General features: G+C 34.0%; 3 protein-coding genes across 3 annotated transcripts; all 3 read left to right on the top strand.

Moving 5' to 3' along the window:
* Window positions 1–358: 358 nt before the first annotated feature.
* LOC140864246 (uncharacterized) lies at window positions 359–7,104 on the top strand. Its single transcript, XM_073268294.1, has 8 exons — window positions 359–502; window positions 612–1,074; window positions 2,910–3,273; window positions 3,667–4,970; window positions 5,308–5,421; window positions 5,757–5,905; window positions 6,525–6,640; window positions 6,823–7,104. The coding sequence occupies exons 2-7, from the start codon at window positions 664–666 to the stop codon at window positions 6,571–6,573; spliced, it is 2,391 nt and encodes a 796-aa protein (XP_073124395.1). The 5' UTR covers window positions 359–502; window positions 612–663; the 3' UTR covers window positions 6,574–6,640; window positions 6,823–7,104.
* Window positions 7,105–11,812: 4,708 nt separating this feature from the next.
* Window positions 11,813–14,279, top strand: LOC140866280 (indole-3-acetate O-methyltransferase 1). Its single transcript, XM_073271241.1, has 4 exons — window positions 11,813–12,024; window positions 12,164–12,577; window positions 13,179–13,454; window positions 13,849–14,279. Exons 1-4 carry the CDS (start codon window positions 11,914–11,916, stop codon window positions 14,200–14,202), a joined length of 1,155 nt encoding a protein of 384 aa, XP_073127342.1. The 5' UTR covers window positions 11,813–11,913; the 3' UTR covers window positions 14,203–14,279.
* A 3,719-nt stretch (window positions 14,280–17,998) lies between these two features.
* LOC140867151 (phosphatidate cytidylyltransferase 3-like) lies at window positions 17,999–21,137 on the top strand. The gene is made up of 12 exons (XM_073272227.1): window positions 17,999–18,119; window positions 18,516–18,650; window positions 18,901–19,151; window positions 19,235–19,386; window positions 19,573–19,714; window positions 19,811–19,967; window positions 20,092–20,139; window positions 20,217–20,303; window positions 20,479–20,607; window positions 20,689–20,745; window positions 20,866–20,949; window positions 21,031–21,137. Exons 2-12 carry the CDS (start codon window positions 18,570–18,572, stop codon window positions 21,118–21,120), a joined length of 1,278 nt encoding a protein of 425 aa, XP_073128328.1. The 5' UTR covers window positions 17,999–18,119; window positions 18,516–18,569; the 3' UTR covers window positions 21,121–21,137.
* The last annotated feature ends 28 nt before the right edge of the window (window positions 21,138–21,165 follow it).

The following is a 21,165-nucleotide window of genomic DNA, read 5'->3' as shown; positions in this document are numbered from 1 at the left end:
TGAGTCAAAAAATTTAAAAATCGCGTCTAAAATTAAAACCGTTACGCCAGATAAACTAGAACGTTCGAATTTTGAATAAAAAAAACGTTATTGTCGATTCATTTTGATCTTAACAAAATTATTCATTATACTATAACATATCTTATATTTTATCCCACAATATTTCAATTTATTATCAGGCATGGAGCAGTACTTTATAATTTTTATTTATCATTACTGTTGAATTTTGAGATAAAGGGCATCATGCGAAAAGGAAACTCGGAGGGCGAAAAGGTAAAACGAAGTCGTGGGGATTGTGGATATAAATTTAAAATTGCAGAAGAAAAACAACATAATAGAATATAATAAATAAAAAAAATTATATTTCTCCCCGCCTCGTTGCAGCAGACCTCTTCCCCTGCTCAAGTTTGTTTGTTTCACCCAACCCCAATCACACACACATACACACACACACTCGCTCGCGATTTAATCAAAGCTTTGCATATCAATTACCCGCCAAAAGGTATATTTTCAAGTTTCTCCGCTAAATCTAACCCCCTCCATTCTTCCCAATGCCTAGGGTTTGTGTTCTCTCTGCCCTTTATGGTTTCGAATCTCTCTCTTCTCTGCAGGTCTGCACGCTGATTCCTGCGTTTTCTCGTTCCGTTCTCTTTGGGGTGTTTGATGGAACCTCTGGAGGAGATTCAGTTGCCAGAGAAGAGATCGGAGGCTGTCGGTGACAAGAGGCTGGCGGTGGAGGATGGGGAAGGCTCGCCTCCTAAGAGAGTTAAGGAAGGAGGCGGCGTTGTGGTCGAGGGTGTGAAGAAGGTGGCGGAGATGGTGTTGGTGTTGGCTGCAATGGGGAAGATGAGGGGAGGGAAGGGCCCAACTGAGGCTGAGAAGGAGTTGATGGCTGACGCACGTGACACTCTGGTGAAGATTTGCCAAGGTTTTGCCCCCAAGGATGTGTTCCCCAGGGACGCTTTTGGTGGCTTGATCGAGGATTTGGGGCTTAATAAGTTGAAAGAGCAGAGGCTAGGGTTTCGCCCTCCCAAAATATCTATTGCTGAGAAGTTGTTGATCTCAAAAAGAAAGGTTTACTTATTAATTCCTGTTTAATTCATCCTAATATGATAACCTTGCTTTATTCGGTCGACAACAAGTTCGAGTTGTGTATGTTATTTGGATGTGAAGCTCTCTTTCGAACTAATTCTTTCGTTTTTTCATTCCGCTGGTATTGATTTTTTGCTTGTATCAATTCCGTGTCGATCTTAGTTTGATTACACCTGTTAATTTTGTTAAATATCTGTTATAGAATGATATATGACTTACCTGAAGATGTCGACGCCATTAACTCATCAAGTGAACGAAACCAATTCAATACAACAGCCCTGAATCCTTTTGGTTCATTAGTCGCGCTCTCAACATTTTGGATTTTTTTTAATAGGCTACTGGTTTCAAAATTCAGTATCTTATTCAAGTGGCGCCTGAATGCATAAAGATATCCGTTATATGGGATAGGTGTGAAAATGGAATCACATGTTGTAGACATGCTAGGGATGTTGAAACTACTTCCTTTCAGTTTAATTAGTATTACTCTGCGTTACTGCTTTTTGTGAAGTGTCTGGACTACTTTACAGTCCAGATTCCAGCATGTGTTCTCTACTAGATGTTTGAGCGAATTAGAAGTTCACCACGTAGCAGAATGTGCGATTTCACATATTTACTCCAATTTTGGAATAACCATGGCAGGGTACCTTGGTCTCTTTGCAGTTCTATGACATGTGCATTGAGAAAAGTTGATAATCAATTAAAAGTGAACATACCTTCTATGCTTCGACATTATACTCTTGTTGAAGAAGGTTGTTAAGTGCATAAAATGCTTTTGGTCTTGTGCACTATTTTACTATGATATTTATGGAATTCATCCTTGCAAGTTAATCCTTATTTTGTGATTTATTATGTAGCTTATTTTTCCAAAATTCGAACTTTATATTTATACTGTTTACCAAGGTGATGCCCGATAAATTTACGGAACTTTTGAGGGTTAAATTGCCATTTTGATGTAAGCAAAAAGAGCAATTCTAGGCAGTTGGCTGTTTAACGAAATGTCACTTTATTAAATAAATGTTCTACTAAAACTGACTTGAAGTAACACGTGCTTTAATTATCCTAGATAAATGCTATTTTTTAAATAAGCAACGTTGATATATTAATATAGAAAGAGTCCGCCGCAGACAAAAGGGTAAACAAAAGCCCTATTCCATCAACAACAAATAAACTTCCAGTCCCTCAAATCCGATATCGAGGAGTTTCTAAACTTTAAGCGGTTCCCTATCCAAGTAGACGATCGAATGCTGCTGTCCACAGAATTCTCCCCTTCTTTCCCAAAAGACGACCAAGATCCGATGCGAGAGGATCTTGCGTGGATCTTGTTATTACCCACACCAACTCTATCTTGAAATGTATTGACTTGCCCTCTGTTTGTTATGCGTATAGTTTAAATAATGCCAACAGATTTGCTTGTGAAATAGGCTGGCAATTGAAAAAAAGAGGACTAGCATTTGGTGTTGGTTTGTTCTTGTATTTATTCTAATGTTGTGTTAGCGCTCTTAATTGTACTGGACCAAAGTTTCTTATGATTAATTTTCATATATTCACACTATAGTTTTTCTTTGGTACCTAAACTATGTTCAGTTCTTTGCTTTTGTGCCTCGTTATTTTATCTTTTGTATACTTTTGATCGAGTGGTAAGTATTAGCCGTGGAAATAATTTATTGATGTTCGGCTTTTCTCTTGGACAACCCTGTCATTGGAGTTAGGACTCAAGTTTGGTTGTTGGGCATTCAGTGCTTTGATAACGATATTTATTTGTAATTTATGGTTTATGTTGGTAGCTATATGCTAATATTTTTCTATCTTTCCTTTAGATGGAAAAAGCAGAAGATTTTTCTCTGCCATCTATGCCGCATTCATCACAGAATCTGCCTGGGAACTCTGGTCAGTCAGTTGAAAATCGTTCTGCATTGCATCCCGCTCGAACGTCTCAGTTAGATAAATCAAGTCACATGACAATGTTATCTGGAATCCAGTCTACTACACCTTTGACTTATGGTACTGCTGCAACTTCTACATCTTTGCCGTACCAGCTTCCTACCAGTGAGATAAGACCAATGGGTTCCAGTGCGTTGCCCTCTAGCCATTTGGGTTCGACAGCATTGCCAAGAGTTGACAGATCCAATCCTAGGTCAGATGGTAGATCAAATGGTTCTACACATGTTTCACAAGTTCCAGGTATCACAGATGCTTGTCATTTTATTATTAATGGTAGCAGGGAATCTCTTCCTTAATCATTCCATGAGCATCTTGGGTGGCCAAATTTATCTTTAGTTTCACTTGCGCAATAACTTGTGTTACTTTGCTGCATGCATATTCGTTGGAGCTTGAGGTCCTTGCTCTAGCTATATAAAATTTGCCTCGGGGAACTTTCGATGTCTTACGGATAAAAGTGGCATAATTGGCTGGGTAGAAAACTATTGAATTGGAATTTAAGTGATATTGTTTTCTAGAATGCTATTTTTTATGTACCACTTCCTTTTACGAGGTTCTTAAAGCGTGCCACTACCATCTTATATTTCTTCAACCCCTTGACTGATAATCAACTATCATGTTTCTTTTATCGTGCAGCAAATTTGTCGTCTAATGCAACTGCGAGGACTCCGGCTTGGTCAGTACAAGCTCAGTCTGTTTTATCTGCCAAAATTGGAGATAATAAGGGACCAGTTAATATGTCCCTGAAAGTTGAGGGAGCTGCTGATATTAAATCTGGAGCGGTTCCTCAAACAAGGGTTGTGACAGTTGCTCAGGCGACAGCTGGTCCCCTTTCACGAGGCACTAACAATGTCCACGCTCCTCATATGGGAAATACTCATGCTGAAATCAGTAAGATTGTTCAAAAAATATTACTACTACAGGGCTCTGAACGGCCGACTTGGATTCCACCTTCTAGGGACTATATGAATAAAGCATTAACTTGTCAGTTGTGCACGTCTACCATAACAGAAATAGACAGTGTACTTATTTGCGATGGTTGTGAAAAAGGTCATCACTTAAAATGCCTTCAGACAACCAATCTAAAGGGGGTTCCAAGAGGGGAGTGGCATTGTGGAAAGTGCTTGTCATTGAGCAATGGGAAGGCTCTGCCTCCGAAATATGGTCGTGTCATGAGAAATGCCACTCCTCCCAAGGCTCCTTCCAATTCAGCAGCTGGTCCATCCAATTTGAGCCAAACAATTGGTGCTTCAGGCGCTGTGAAGGGTGGCCCTCCAAATGTTGCTGTTAATGGAAGCATTTCAATGCAAATTGTTTTTACTGAAGTTGAGGTGAATAGCTATGACTCTCAAATTTCTGGAACAACAAGAGAAGATTCAAGAGGAACTCAAAAGAACGATGTTAGCTCGACTGTGGGTAGGACTGACAATAAAATATCTTCTGGGAATGACCCTAATAATGTTATGAAAACTTCTGGTTCTGGTTCTGTTTTATCTGCAAATTCAGTGGCTGAAAAAACTTGTGGAGAAAAAGTTGTTGAAACAAGTCCAAATACTCCTTTAAAATGTGAAATAGCTCCACATTCCTCGGATAATTTCCAAGTGATGGTGAATGCTCGAGATGGTAACCAAGACCAGCCAAATGCCGAAGCAAAGCCATTAAAGAAATCTCTACAAAATAATCCTACAGCGGCGGGTTCAAATCAGCTAAACAAGCAAGAAGTTTTAGTTAATAGCTCGGCAAATATTTCTGGTGATACATGGGTTATAAACCAGGATAGGTCTCGTTTACATGCTGTCAATTGGGTTGGCGACCCACTTCAAATTTTGGATGAGAAAACCTATTACTCATCATGCTGCATCAATGGACATGTTTATAAAGCTATGGATCATGTCCTAGTTCGGTTTGACAATGAAAAACTTGTACCTTCGAGGCTTCAGGTGGGCAATCTGTTCTGCAATGACACATGGGATTGGTTTTATTGTTGTTTCTACTTCCTAATCAATATTTGTCTGGATCGTGATCATGCTGTTTCATCATTTCAAACTCGATCAATCATATGTTCACAGTTTGCGTTCTAATATGTTTCCTGATTTGAATTAGAATGCTTGTACTTTGTTGTGACCATCACTGAACTACTTTGACTCAAGCAGATCTGAATGTTTAATATTTTTTCTAGAAACTTATTTCAGTTACTTTTGTTGCTCTGAGGTGAAAAAAGGGCTTGGCTAAGTATCTTATGGTTCTTGCGTAATGAATATTGTTTCTTTTCTGCAGTCAATGTGGGAGGATAACAATAATACAACAAAGTGGGCAACTGTAAATCGGTGCTACTTTCCTGGTGATTTACCTGCGGCTGTCGGTCGTCCATGTGGCCTGGAAAGTTGCGAGGTGAATCGAATGTTACATTTTGTTGAATTTACATAAGTGTGATGTTGAGTGCTCACAAGGTTCAAAAAAAAAAAAAAGGTTCAAACATACTTGGGCTCCAAAAGCAGGAAGTTTTTGGATCCTGTATATTTGTACTAGTCAATACTCATGTTAGAAGAGGAAATATTGCCTGTTGCATGACTTTAGTACTCGCAAATGTTAATAGGCTTGGACATATTATTGAAGAAGCTAAACCTTCATGAAAATATGAAATCATCTAGTTTTTGTGTAGTTTTGTTCAAAAGTTGTTTTCAGGGATTGCATCAAGTTCGTCGATAATTCTTAAGAATTTGCAGGTTTACGAGTCTTCTTGTGGTAGAGCATTGATGGCTGGACTGATAGAAAGTCCATGTCAAGTCCTTCCTCCAAGGAAGTTTGCCGAAGAGAGTGAAAGGAGAACTGTTTCAGGGACACAGCATTGCTCTCCTCCACTCTATTTGTGCAAGTGTGTCCTTTGCTTTCCCTGTAATTTGAAGCTATATTTATTCAATTACAAAAAACTTTATCTTGATGCTCTGCTTCTCCCAATCATGCTGTTCCCCAAGAATTTTTGTACACCCTTTTCTTGGAATTATTAGGTAAATTGTGATCTCTGCTTGAAGATAGCTGCTACAAATGAGTTGTGATTCATTTGTTCTTTAACTATGGACATCTAGTGCAGACTATCATGATATAAGACCTATGCAATCACATCCTTGACAATCTTTGAAATTTACCCCTCAGCATTTGCTTATACGGAGCTGATAATTTTGAGACATTTGTGCTAGCATCCTGTTCATTCAATGTTTTCACAGATCATTATCTTATGATCAAGGAGACTGGCTGAAAACTTCCATTTTTTCCCCAAGGGAATGATGTAGGACCATGACAAACCCAACTAGTCTTTATTGTCATTTGCTACTTTGATTATTAGATGCCTTGAGTCGTTTTAAGTTGTGAGAGATCTCGTGTTACTGAGTCTGCAAAATATTTTGACCCCATTTTTCCTTTTGCGGGTTTTCTTTTTTAGTACACATGGTTTATGACTCTATCTTGCATTGATACATGTCTCTTTGATTTGGCAGATGGATTTATGACGAAGCTAAAGGGCTATTCCGGGATATTTCTTGTTAAATATGGCAAGTTATAGTATTAGTCGATAAATTATACCGCCACAGCCTGTTCATGCTCGTTTAATAAGGTACTTAGTGTATTAATATCAATTTGCTCAACAGATATTTGCTATTCTTGTAGATTATTTTCATGCAGACACCCATTTATCCATTTTTCATCGGCAATCACAAACATTTGATCTAACTTTAGGTTTCAATATTCAACACCTATGAATTAACTTTGAAAGTGACGATCTATTGTATGTAACAGGTAGCTTGTGAATGCAGTGACCCCATCACATTGAAGCAGAGGATAACTTAAAATTCAGTTTTGTGTACAATATGGTAGCACTAATTGTAGTTATGTATCATTTCAATTTTCAGCACACCCTGTTTTTGGTGCTCATCACCTGAATTACATGATTGCCGGATGTACATGGGACGAGTAAACCTTTTATACTTCGTTTTCCCATCAATTCAATTGTATTGATCTTTTTATACCAACTTGACTCGATTTAAATTTCACAATGTAAAGTGAAAAAAAGCGACGTCCACTTGCGTAGTAGCCTGGTCTTCTTCGGGTTGTTGCGTCTTGTGTGAGTGACAAAAAGCAACTTTTGGACTTGGGCTTAAAGAAGAGATGTTGATTATGCTTTTCACGGGCCGTGATGCCTCAGAATGATTGTTTTCGTAGAGATGGGATCATTGGTACATGCTTTCTTTGAGTTTTATAGAATCAACTCCATAAGAAAAATGATTTGAACCTATATTTTAAAATGTATCGAGCGATTGTTAGTTCGATTTCCACTTCGTCCTTCAAGTTTTAGGTATTTACCACATTTGAAATGTGTTACCTAAAATATAATTGACTATAGAATTTGAATTTATTACGATCATGCAAAGTGATATTATTGACTGTGATTTAAATTCTACTCACAAATTCGTTGTATTTTGATAAAGAAAATGATATATTTCTGATTTTTCCACACGGGAAATGCATACTTGAATTCCACATATATGTTAATAAACAAACACTCCCATGAGACGGTCTCACGGGTTAATTATGTGAGACTGATCTCCTATTTGGGTCACTCATTAAAAAGTACTACTTTTTAAGCCAAAAGTATTACTTATTATTATAAATATGGGTAAGATTAACCCGTCTCACGTATGAAACAATCTCACAAAAGTGTTACTCAGGTTAATAATACTCAGGACCATATTACTTTCACTCCCATTTTGAAGTGGTGCAAGCTGTAACTTGTGGTACAAATAAACAGTAATGATGCATACATATGGCCTCCCTTCACATCACCAATTCACATTCATGCATCATCATCTTTATCTATATATACACACATATATATATAAAATAATAATGAAAGCACGATTTCCATGCACCTCTCTGTTTTGGACTCAACTTCTGTAATATAGGCCATTCATTGATTCATATTATCCAGAGTAGAGTGAGTGGCTGTTCCTATTATCACTATGCTTTTCTTGTTCAGTCGCTCCAATGAAAGTTTGCCCCACTTTTCGAAAACAACGAACCGGGTTCTCTAATTACTGTGTCGGGTAAAAATAGGGAAACAACAGTATTATCGATTTTACTTGTATTGTAAGTCGTAGCTTGCTAAATTCATTGTGCTTTACTTTCCTGTATTTTATTTTATGTACAAATAAGCATTAATTTTATTCGATGTAGCATAGATTTAATCGTTAAACCGTATATAAATACTTCAACACCATGTTCTGATACTTCTAATCGCCTCGGGATCCGGTTAGCTCAATCAAAGCCTAATTATACTTGTTTATATATATATATATATTGACTGGTTTGTTTATATATATACATATATATATTTTTTAAAAAATAGACAAAATAGAAGACCAAATTTTCGGACACGTACAGAAAAAAATTTGAAGTTGCGGCATAACATGGGGTCTAGGAGACCTAGATGTATTTTATAGTAATCAGTGAATTAGTTCAATAAGTCGTTGAGGTTGAATTTTATTGTGCCTCATTTAATCGACATGTCTGTGTTTTGCCTGTTAAACGCACAACCAAGCTTAAAATACATCAATAATAAGTGGAAATGTGTTCCTTACATAACCTACATATATATATTGGATGCTATCTCTTGTTTGAGAGTTGATATTTACAACCCATTTTGTGTTATTTGGATTCCACTTGTGAATAAATTGAACACATATTTTACACATGAAATGGAGTGTATATATCAACTCCCCCTCTTGTTTAATCAACATCATCTTATGAACTATTATTGCTAACTTAGGAATTATCATTAGATTACAATTACATAAAAATTGGATTTCAAAATTTTATTCGTTAGAAAACAAAGTGCTTAAAAAGTTATTAATATTTGTTTTTTTTTAAAAATCTCTCTCTCTCTCTCTCTCTCAATTGGGAATTGATTAGTCGGAGCATGTAGGTAATTAATTATTAATCATACGAACAAGACCCTAAAAAATACATGAATGAATCTTGAATTTATTTTTGATTCAATGGGGACGTTAATGCTACTTGTAAAACGTAATCGTAAAGTGCTGGGTTGCTGCATTTTTTTTGTCCAATTGGTGGTTTAAGCTTTTAATTCAAGAATAATACATACTAGCCGCACCGTGCATGTATTGTGTGTGTATAGCTATATAAAAATATTATGTTTTTTGTGTATATAATTTAATTATATTTTTTTCGAGTATTCGATTTTTTCGCAATTTGATAATTTTATGAAGGTTTTTTTTTAAAAAAAAATAAAAAAAAAAGTGAGCATACTAGATCACTAAAGTGCTCTTACTTTATATATAGTGTATATATATATATATAGCTATTTTTTTTAAAAAAACTTTATTAAATTATTATGTGCTTTTATATAGAGAAATTGAGAATCACACGTTATTAATTACTTGGTGAGAAAAAAAACTAATAGTTATTGTTAAAATTTAGGGCTTGAATATATACCATTTCTTGATTGATAAATGATAACATTTGCATATAAATGATTTTTGGAATAGTAAGTTTCATATGAGATGATGTCAATATTTATATACGACGGCAGGTTGATTTGATTCATATTTGTAATAAAAAAATAAATTTTTTTATGAGTCGAGTTAAATTGAAGATCAATTTCATAGATAAAAAATAATAGTAATTATCACAAATAGTAATTATTATTATTATTTGATTCTCGAAGGGTACTAATTATTTAAATTCTAATTGACCCCACTTCCCTCCTAAACCAAAAGAAAAAGAAACGAAGACAAACTTTGAGCACAATGATAGCTAACTTAGAAATAATTGTCGTGTTTTGACCAAAGTTTCCTTTTGAATTCCGTCCATATTTAAAAAAAAAAAAAAAGGAGAGATAAATAAATAAAAAGACGGAGAAAAAAATCTGTATATTTTGTTTATATATTTTACAAAGATGTTTTCACTGGTCCTTATCCATCCATCTTTCACCCCGACAGTGGACAAAATTACAAGGACAATAATATTAATTTGGTCAAATTTTGTAGAGTTCTTTTCTCTGAAGTGTCTGCTGAATTCTAAATGCTGTCAATTCGAAAAAAATTACAATTTTTTTTAGGATAATTAAAATTTTCTAGTCCATTGGTTTCGTATGAGTTAGTTGAAGATTCTTGATTTCTGGGATTGATTACTCTTTAATTTAGAAGAACATATAATTAATTAATTGCCCTAATGATATTTCATTAATTGTACCAAAGGCTACTCTTAGGGTCTCCTCAAAATTTCCTTCATCATATCCCACTAATTAAGCGATTACGCAAAAGGATCAAAGCAGTTGATTGCATCTAAAACGAAAGTATATTTCATATTAGAAAGTTTCATGGATATTTGTATGTGAAATGAGTCGACTCAATTTATATTTAGAACAAAAACTAATATTCTTTATATAAAAAATAATATTCATTGATCGGATCGAATATGATATCCATCTGATAAAGTAACCCGTGAGATAGTTCACATAGAAATTTGATGCTAAAACTATTGCTCATTAGTTTTTCGAGAAGTATTTTAATACCATAGGAGTTAGAGATCTTCGATCTATATTGTTAAGTTGTATTTTGGATCTATAATTTATTTAATCTCTCGTTTTAATTAGCATCATTCATCTTATGTTTGATTCAAATTTTTTGATTTATGATCTCATCGATCGAGTCAAGCAGTGTTCAAGTAAAAGCTATTTATTGATTATTACCCTTTCCACTATTATATATTATAATTAAGACCAAGATTCGGACTGTTGGATTAAAGTTCTCTCATAAATTAATCTCTTAATCATGACATAAACACGAAGAAATTGGTTTACCGTTGGTAGTTAATTAGTATGCTTAGGCCCCGATCCACATAAAGTTCGGGCCCACAATATATTTGCTTTTCTTTGTCCTTAAAAAGCCCCCACAAGTAGTGATAAATCAGCTTATTTTTTAAAATTATATTTCAAGTTTTAGAGTAACTTGATATTTATTTAATTATAAAATATAATATTTCGGCATATCTAATCTAATTTAAAAAAAAACACAGATTTAAATTATTTTTACTTACACTTCTTTTTTGAGGAAGTTAGGGAAATTTATGCAGGAAATCTTCATTTAGGCATTCACTATAAATCGGGATCAGCTTCAAGTTGAAATAATTCTGGTGGCTCTAATTATTTCCATTTCACTGGTCTTCCGGCCAAATTTTACGGGTCCAATTTTTACCTCCTTTGAACGATAAATCATTTATAATCCACCAAAACATATATAGAATCAGTTTAATTTTCTTTTTCACTAATCAGTAAGTTGGATGATTACTGCCGTAAAAATTGTTAAAAAAACTTAAAATAAATTCAGAATTCAAACGACGTAGAGATTCAAACAAGGAAATCCGGCGTCAATCTTGGGCCTGCTTTCTTCAATTCCATGTGAAGCCCATATCATCTCCTTTTCACTTTATTATTATGCCATCAACTTTTAATTTTACGATTAATAAGTTTAATTACCATATTTTACGATTTAATTTAGTTATATATATGTATTAATATCATGTCCTTTAAATTCATGTATATATAAAAACTATGAAAACATGAAACATTATTTTCCGAACTTGAATCAAAATAATTACATATATTATTTATACACAAAATATAAAAGATAAGTGCGATGATCTGATCCCCTCCTCTCCTATATATAGCACTCTATGCAGAGCCATTTTTATTCCCCCATTAGATTTCACAGTCAAATCTTTCAGTACATCTATGATCTATATATAAAATAAATTTATACATTTTATATATATATATATACATCATATTTGTACGTGATCACATATTCGAACATGGCTTCCAAGAGAGATAACGTCGTAGTTTCTAACATGAAGCTTGAGAAAATGTTGAGCATGAAAGGAGGCAAAGGTGAAGCTAGCTACGTTAATAATTCTCAGGCTCAGGTTTGGTTTATTAATTTCCGTGATAATTAATAATATTGTTTTTATTTGTTTGGTGATTTTAAGGTTTTGTACGTAAATGAATGATCGGGAAATATTGTTAATGTTGTTTAATTTGTATGTACGTGTATCTTAATTACAGGGGCAACATGCTCGATCCATGCTCCACCTACTAAGGGAGACCCTCGACGGCGTGCGGCTGAGCTCGCCGGATTCCTCCTTTGTGGTGGCGGACCTTGGGTGTTCTTGCGGAAGCAACACGATATACATGGTGGATGCTATCATGAAGCATATGAATAAACGATACGAGGAGGCGGGGGAAGGGCTGCCGGAGTTCTCGGCTTTTTTCTCCGATCTCCCTTCCAATGACTTCAACACACTCTTCCAACTCCTCCCGCCCTACGGCGGTGTCAGCATGGAGGAGTGCCTCGCCTCCGACAGCTGCCGCCGCTCCTACTTCGCTGCCGGAGTTCCCGGCTCCTTTTACCGCCGGCTCTTCCCCGCCAAATCTGTTGATGTTTTCTATTCAGCCTTTTCTCTGCACTGGCTGTCTCAGGTATATATCATAATGTGGAAACATATACGTATATATATTTTTGAATTTTAAAAATACATGATATATATTAAGGAACTTCTATTAATACAATATAAATTATTCTTTCATAAGTTTCTGAATTCATTCAATCTGATCTTCAATGGGAAATTAAAGTTCCTAACCTTTTGATAAATGTCAAAAGTTGGTTGGACAAATGGCCATGTACAAGATAAAGCTTTTTGGACTTTTCAATATTCCAAATTTGTATGTTTCTTTTTGCGGGCTTAATTTGTTTTTACAATTTAAAATATATTGAAACTCATTTAATTATTATTCTAATTAATTAAATTGCATGCATGATGCATGGCTTTAAATTGCAAACTCATGGTTATAATACATAATTTTTTAACGTCCTTTGCAAGTTATACTGCAGTACTATTAAGCAAAAGTCGTCGCAGTTACCTATGTTAATAGTTAAATTATATTTGCATGAAACATATGGAATATGTATATTATACCTCGAACTAAATTAATGTTAAGTCCGCCCACAAATTACATGCAAATAATTATGTGCTGAAGAATTAATATATAATACTTGATGTAATTAATAATTATATTGCAGGTACCAGATGTGGTTTTGGACAAGAGATCAACGGCGTACAACAAAGGCAAAATATTCATCCACGGTGCAAATGAGAGCACTGCGCTTGCATACAAGAAACAATTCCAGGCTGACTTAGCAGCCTTCTTGGGGTCGAGATCCAGAGAGATGAAGAGGGGCGGGGCCATGTTCTTGGCTTGTTTGGGCCGGACTTGCCCCGATCCGACCGATCAGGGCGGCGCCGGCCTTCTCTTCGGCTCCCATTTTCAGGATGCTTGGGATGATCTTGTTCAAGAGGTATATATCCATATATCTCTTCATTAATTAATTAACATTAGAATTATTAATTAATTAGAATCATGAGTACCAAATTAATTAGTTTTGGAGAAATATGTGTCATAAATCATGCATGTCGCCCATTGTCACTGTGCTATTATTGGAGTCTGTCGTTTCGGTACCAAAAGTTTGGCCTATATTGTTATCCATAACAAAATGACTCGGTACAATGCTCCAACATGAATCATAGTCATCATTTTGCTTTATACCTTATCATATATATAGAATTATTTTACACTCTCAAATATTATATATACATGCATGATATGACGTCACACGTCTCAAATTTTACCAAACATTAATTGAATTTCACAGACAATAACGTCTAAATATCTAATTTGTAATTTTATAATAGGGTCTAATTAGTAGTGAAAAACGCGACAAGTTCAATATCCCGGTGTACGCGCCAAGCCTAGAGGATTTCAAGGAGGTGGTGGAAGCCGATGGCTCTTTCAACATCAACAAGCTGGAAGTTTTTAAAGGTGGGAGCCCACTGGTGGTGAACCACCCCAACGATGCGGCGGAGATCGGCCGTGCCCTAGCCACCAGCTGCCGGAGCGTCAGCGGGGTCCTTGTCGATGCCCACATCGGAGATATGCTAAGCGACCAGCTCTTCTCTCGAGTTGCGAGCCGAGCCACGAGCCATGCAAATGAGCTGCTTGACCAGCTTCAGTTCTTTCATATAGTGGCATCCCTTTCTTTAGCTTAGCTAGCCGAGTCGACATGTACGTGTATTATGTGGGGACTTGATTCTGCATGTTCAGCTAGTTAATTTGTGTTCCTTTATCGACCCTTTTTTGTTCCGTTTTAATTTGTGTGTTCTTAGTCACTTGTTAAGTCGGGAAAAGCCCAAAAAACAAAAAAACAAAAAGAAGAAGAAATTTATAATCTCAACCCGATTAATAACTTAACGAAACATCAAACTTTTTGTTCGGGGCATTTGAATTTCAGGCCTTCCCAACGTGTTTATTTAGCAGATGAATATCATTTTAAAAAATTCATTTTGTAGAAGGTTATTGCCAAAAGGAATAATATTTATATAATTTGAGGGGAAACTAGATGAAGCAACACTAAAATTTTACGAATATTTACTCGTTTAAAATGAGGGTCTTTAATTATATCTAATTAAATAAATTAATTACACAACAAATTATTGATATTTACATAATATACATTATTACTATAAAATAATGTGTCAAAACAAAATATTTAGATACTTATAACGAAATAACTAAAGAAAAAAAACTTAATATTTTCTATTACTATACGAAAGAAAAATAAATAGATTAAAACACTAAACATATATATGAAGAGTAATATCACAAAGAATATTATTTATACCAAAAATGATTTTTAACGTGTTTTCGAGCAATATTAATAAAATTATGTTACCTAATAAATATTTAATTGTGAACGAGACAAATTAATAAGCCATATATATCTATTATCTTTTCGTTCTCATGTTTTCTTATACATATAGTTACTTATTTATGTTAATTAATTAACATAAATATTTCCATTTAATTGGTATATGAAATTTTTATTATTCTGATTTAGTTGAAAATGTTATAATACATTTTACGGACCCAACTAATTTTTATTTTTAAATCAAAGATGGCAAATTGTTTCTTAATATTTCAAGAAAAACGAAAAAACCTATTTCTCTAATAACCAAAAAATGAAAATAATATTATCCCAAAGAACCCAAAATTCACTCTATATATAAATAGTAGCGTGTTTGAGGAAAAGAACTAGCTTTGTGTCACGAAAAATGTAGTTGTACGACTAATTATACAGAGAAAAAAGAAGAAATGATAAGAAAAGTGGCTAAATTCTTGCATGTCTACCAATAATAGGTGTGCAGGCTTGAAAAAAAGTAAGCCCCACTGTTACATGTCCATACAACATAATCATACAACTATACCTACATTTGGAAAAAAGGTTCTTTAATTATTCAAGCTCTTCATTTAATCAACACATTTTTCTATAGGCTTGAAATGAAATATGGTGTTTGGTAGTACTTCTAAATAAATTATCACAAATTGTTACTTAACAAATTTCTTCAAGAAACATACAATTATTTTTTAAATACTACAAACACTTTCTAAATTTATCGAAAAATCAATTTTTCGTGTTAACCACTAATGCACGTACGTTTGGTTCACATATTGTATATCGTGTAGAATCATGGATATGTATTATGAATAGTACATAATTGATAAATAGGTGTATGCGTGCGATGTTTGATGTGCACGTGTATTAAGGGTGGTTTTTCGGTATATCTTACTACAAATATTTGTATGAAAAAAATTCATACCGATACCGATAGTAAAATTCCAAAACTTTAATTGGTACGAAAAAAATCCATATTGATATCGTATAGAACCGGAAAAAATTCGATATACCGAAAAAATGTCTGTATATCGAAAAAATTTCGGTACGGTATGCCAAAATTCCGATATTTCGGTACGGTATGTCAGGCCTACGTGTATGTTCATTGTAATTTGTAAGTCGACTTCTAATCACACATCAAACAATACTTCAATATATCAATCATATTTTAATTATTCATTTCGAAAAAATAATTTAGATATTAAAATTTTTAAGATTTTATTAAATTTATTATTTAAAATTTTTAGCTATTTTAACCGGAAAAGTCAACTTGCTGTTACATTAAATAATTGTGGACTGTGTTCTGTCAATTCAAAAATCAACAAAAAAATCAGACAATAATTAAAAGATGTTTTTGAAATTGATTACTTAATAGAGTTGTTTTTGTCGAAAAACTTTCGATCTCGAAGCTTCACTTTCCAATATTATTTTGTTCCCTGACTTTCTGATCTTTTCAGTTATATACATGAGACAAGCATATATACATCACATAAATTGAGATATTTTATAAACTAATCAAACGTGCTTGATCAAAATATAAAAAATAATTGATATAGTTTATTTTTAATTACTTATAATATTGTAGTGATTTATCGCAGGTAAGGTGTGCGAGTGATATGTAATTTTTTTAACTAATAATAAATTTATTTACAAATAATTAAACAACCAATAACATTTAGATCAATTGTACTATATATGCAATTTTGGAATCTGAAAACGACTTTAACAAAATAACAGTTATCGTTGGGTCAACTCCGATTAATAAAATGCTATGTTAATGCTAGTATAATATCGAATTGCATATCAATCCAATTATCAATATTTCAACACATGTCTATTCTATAAACGAGCTGAGCCGAGCCGAACTTTTGAATGTTCAAACTCGGTTCATTTCTAAACGAGCTGAGCCCGAGCTTATTTAACGAATATATTCATGGCTCACGAGCTTATCCGAGCTTTTATCGAGCCTAAACGAGCTTAATATATATTTAAAATATAAATTTAAATATTCATTAAATTAATTAAAAACTAAATTATATATTTGAAAAAATATAATATTATTATTAAAATTTGTAATTTTATTCTAATAAATTAATTTTTATAAATTTTTCAATATTTTTCATAAGTAAAGTGTAAATTTATAAATTAAATATCAATACTATTATTTTTTCGTCTAAGAGATGACTTACGAGCTTGTTAACGAGCCTGTTAACGAGCATGTTCACGAGCTAACGAGCCGAATATTGTAAAGCTCAAGTTTGGTTCGTTTGCCTTAAAGAGCCTCATTAAACGAGCTCAAACGAGCTTTTAACGAACCGAGACCCAAACTGTTCTTGAACTGTTCGTCTCATTTACATCCCTAATAACAACTAAATTTTGGTGAGCCTGTTTTAGTATATCAATAATGCTCTTAGTTAGTTAGTTGGTTAGTTTTTTTTTTCCTTTCTAAACTTTGATTTAATTTTTTTTTGTTTTTTTACAAATCTTCTTATTTTATAATACAAGTACAAAATTTATTAAACAAAAATGAATTAAAAAAAAATCATGATATGGATAAAAAATAAAATAAAATCATAATAGTACAAATACGCAACATAATATATATTAATGTCAGTAGACAAAAGAAAAAAGAAAAGAGATTGATATGACAAAATATGTGTCATTCGATATTAGGTTAATAGCCTTGCTTGAACTTGACCGAAAAATTATTGTGAGACGGTTTTACGGATCAATTTCGTGACACTAATTTTTTATTTGAATCACTAATAAAAAAGTGTTGCACTAATCTTTTATTTGGATCACTAATAAAAAAATGTTACTTTTATATTAAAAAATATTATATTTTATTATAAATACTCATTTCACAAATAAAATTCGTGAGATCTTCTCACAACTCATCACAAGAGACGTATTCATTAAAGTATTAATGAGTGTGATACATTTTAATAAATTAAATTAAATAAACTATGCAAATCATATTATTGGATTTATAAAAATAAATTGTATCCACGTGTCGCATTCTTATCACCCTGAAGCGTTCCCGCTTTTTCCGCAACGACTTGATCTGGAAACCAAACTCATTTCTCCATTTCGAGTTCTGAAACATATCGATGATCACAAAAAATCTGAATCTCAACCTTAGATTTCTTTGAATTACTCTTTTTTTAATGTCAGTTTTCGCAGGTTCTTGTATCAGATTCACTGTGGAGTAAGCATTATATTCATCTGCCAGAGGTATGTATATTTTTCCACGTTTCTAGATTTAAATTTGTTCCCCGAACATGATTTTTGTTGGTTGGTGGAATTTATATCGCAAATCGATGTGTGACGTGATCCTAAATTGACAAAACTCTTCACCAGTTTCTCGTTGATTTCCTACTCAATTATCATTCCTGTCTCCTTAATTAACTTGTAATCTCTGCATTTGTGGGTTACTGGCATATATATATATACACTATGCAAAATGTAATGTTGTATTCCAGAGCTTTTCTTGTTTATTTGTGGTTTACTATTGTTATCTGATTGAAGCTAGAATTTATTTTTTACTGCGCTAGTCTTAATCTTGGGTTCCAATTCTTGATGTTCTGTTTTCATGTTGTCACATTTTTAAGATGTATGTATTCCCTGCAGGGGCTTTTCATATGTTCTCGGGAAAGTGTTTAAGGTTGGAGTAAACTACAAAAGATGCAGAAGGAACATGGTCAGACCTCACCATCGACACCGACCAATAGAGTTCGCCAACGCAGACGTTCGCAATCACAAGAGGTGACTTGCAAGTATACAATGTCCCATTCGATTGAAATGATTCTTGATGAGAGGAAATACTTCTGAACACGATATTATTAACTCAGTGATGATTACATTTTCCTGCATATATCATTTATATTTCTTTATTAGGATCACTGGCACGTTTTCTTGAGATGATAACCATGCATGTGATGCAAGTAAAATTTGCTAGCTAGGCCTTCCAAGCTAAAGGGGTTTTACACCTAAGAAAATGTAATTCTCTTGGCAGACTTTTTCCGACATAAGCAAATTGAATGGAAGCCACTTGCTTGATGATCAAACCAAGTATAGAGCCATGTGGATTCGAACCTATTCATCTTTATGGATGCTAGGGGGAGTCATGCTCATTCTTTATTTAGGCCATCTTTATATTTGTGCAATGGTCGTCGTCGTCCAAATATTCATGGCATCGGAACTTTTTCATTTGCGTAGAAGAGTTCATGAAGATAAGCGGCTTCCAGGATTTTGGCTTGTCAATTGGTAAGAAAGGCTGAACTTGTGCACACAGCATGTTCATGGATAAATTCTGTTTTTCTCAAATGTAAATGCTCTGTACTTTGCAGGTATTTTTTCTTTACGGCAATGCTTTATGTTTATGGACGAATTATAAGTCAACAACTTGTTAATACTGTAACTCCAGATAAATTCTTCCACAGACTTGTGAATGGCCTAATCAAGTATCAGATGGTCATTTGTTACTTTCTTTACATTGCAGGTCCGTAAAATTTGGAGCTTTTCAATAAGATCAGTACACATTTTTTTCAGTTGCTTTCACAAGCTTCATGTTTCACTATGGAGCATTCATTTTTAAGAATCAGACTCAATTGGTTTATGTTGTTATGTCTCCTTACTCAAATTCTATTATGTATGAGAATTGGACATTCACTCGAATCTGTTACAGGAATGATGTGGTTCATTCTTACTCTGAAAAAAAAGATGTACAAGTATCAGTTTGGTCAGTATGCATGGACGCACATGATTCTTATAGTGGTCTTTACGCAGTCATCATTTACTGTTGCAAATATTTTCGAGGGAATATTCTGGTAAGTAAATATAGAGTCGTTTTTGTGCTACAATTTACAAGGGTATGTGTCAAGCTTCAACCATTAAAAATTTGCTATTCTTATGAAATAACACAGGTTTATTCTTCCGGCATCCCTCATAGCAATCAATGATGTAGCTGCATATTTTTTTGGCTTCTTCTTTGGTAGAACACCATTAATCAAACTATCCCCAAAGAAGACATGGGAGGGATTTATCGGAGCATCTATCGCTACCATAATTTCTGCATTTCTGGTAAACTTTTTAATCCAATTTGACTGGTTGGATCGAACTTTCTGTTTGCATCTTGTAAACTTTTTTTGATAGCATGCCTACTGTTAAATATGTCTTTTAGAAACTTAACATATGTTCCTCACAGCTTGCAAATGCTTTGGGAAGCTTTCCGTGGATGACATGTCCAAGAAAGGTAACTTTTTGTTGTGAAGAAAGATTATAACAAACCAGAACATAACATGGAATTCTGTTTCTCAATTATAAGTGCAGGATCTGTCGACTGGTTGGCTTGATTGTGATCCCGGGCAGCTTTTCAAGTCAGAGTATTATTCATTTCCTCTTTGGATACCTAAATGGGTGAGCTAACAGAACTTTTGAAGCCACATTGTAACGTTCAACAGCTTAACTTAGCAATACATATGATTCGAGAAATGCGGTGAAAACAAACTTTGGCACGCATGTGAACATTATCATGTTTTGAAATCATGGTAAGCATTCTTAAAATGGATTTTGTGTTTTGGTTATGATACAGTTCCCTTGGAAGGGAATATCGGTAATGCCAGTGCAGTGGCATGCTTTATGCTTAGGCTTGTTTGCATCAATTATAGCACCCTTTGGAGGATTTTTTGCAAGTGGTTTGAAGAGAGCGTTCAAGATCAAGGTGGGTATAATTTCGATATCTGGACTAGAATTGTTTCGGTAATGATCACTCGCCCTGACAACAAAATCCCGATTTTTCCAGGATTTTGGAGACAGTATTCCAGGGCATGGTGGTTTTACTGATCGGATGGATTGCCAGGTATTCTGATCGAATCGTCCCGAGTCGTTGTTATGGTATATGTATGGTTGCGTCTGCCAAAAATTTATACTTTTTTGTGTGTTCTGTGCTATACTAACAAGCGTTCTGCATGTTACGCAGATGGTGATGGCCATATTTGCTTACATTTATTTTCAATCCTTCATTGTCACTCAGATTAACTCAGTAGATATGATATTGGATCAGGTCAGTAAGTGGACAATAAATTTCTCTAAATTAATTCTACAACAGAAAGTCATACTATTTCTTGAATCACTCCATTATCAGATAACAAGAAACCTCAGCTTCGAGGAACAGGAAAGACTGTACCATATACTTGGTCAACTATTCGGAGAACAGCTATCTGGGAATTCTTGATGTTGCGGAAGCTGTGTTTCCATCGACATGATCTCCCTCACACAA

This window comes from Henckelia pumila, chromosome 4, assembly GCF_033568475.1.
Source record: "Henckelia pumila isolate YLH828 chromosome 4, ASM3356847v2, whole genome shotgun sequence".
Taxonomy (NCBI): domain Eukaryota; kingdom Viridiplantae; phylum Streptophyta; class Magnoliopsida; order Lamiales; family Gesneriaceae; genus Henckelia; species Henckelia pumila.
Note: the sequence above shows the minus strand (reverse complement) of the source record. Positions and strands in the feature narration are given on the sequence as shown.

What these genes read in the sequence shown, in the direction of transcription:
- LOC140866280 (XM_073271241.1), top strand. Translation starts at nt 11,914, where the DNA reads ATGGCTTCCAAGAGAGATAACGTCGTAGTTTCTAACATGAAGCTTGAG. An exon ending in TTAATAATTCTCAGGCTCAG is followed by an intron (nt 12,025 to 12,163) that starts GTTTGGTTTATT and finishes TCTTAATTACAG; the next exon opens with GGGCAACATGCTCGATCCAT. An exon ending in GGGATGATCTTGTTCAAGAG is followed by an intron (nt 13,455 to 13,848) that starts GTATATATCCAT and finishes ATTTTATAATAG; the next exon opens with GGTCTAATTAGTAGTGAAAA.
- LOC140867151 (XM_073272227.1), top strand. Translation starts at nt 18,570, where the DNA reads ATGCAGAAGGAACATGGTCAGACCTCACCATCGACACCGACCAATAGA. An exon ending in CCATAATTTCTGCATTTCTG is followed by an intron (nt 19,968 to 20,091) that starts GTAAACTTTTTA and finishes TGTTCCTCACAG; the next exon opens with CTTGCAAATGCTTTGGGAAG. An exon ending in TAGATATGATATTGGATCAG is followed by an intron (nt 20,950 to 21,030) that starts GTCAGTAAGTGG and finishes CTCCATTATCAG; the next exon opens with ATAACAAGAAACCTCAGCTT.
- LOC140864246 (XM_073268294.1), top strand. Translation starts at nt 664, where the DNA reads ATGGAACCTCTGGAGGAGATTCAGTTGCCAGAGAAGAGATCGGAGGCT. An exon ending in TGTTGATCTCAAAAAGAAAG is followed by an intron (nt 1,075 to 2,909) that starts GTTTACTTATTA and finishes TCTTTCCTTTAG; the next exon opens with ATGGAAAAAGCAGAAGATTT. An exon ending in ACATGTTTCACAAGTTCCAG is followed by an intron (nt 3,274 to 3,666) that starts GTATCACAGATG and finishes TTTATCGTGCAG; the next exon opens with CAAATTTGTCGTCTAATGCA.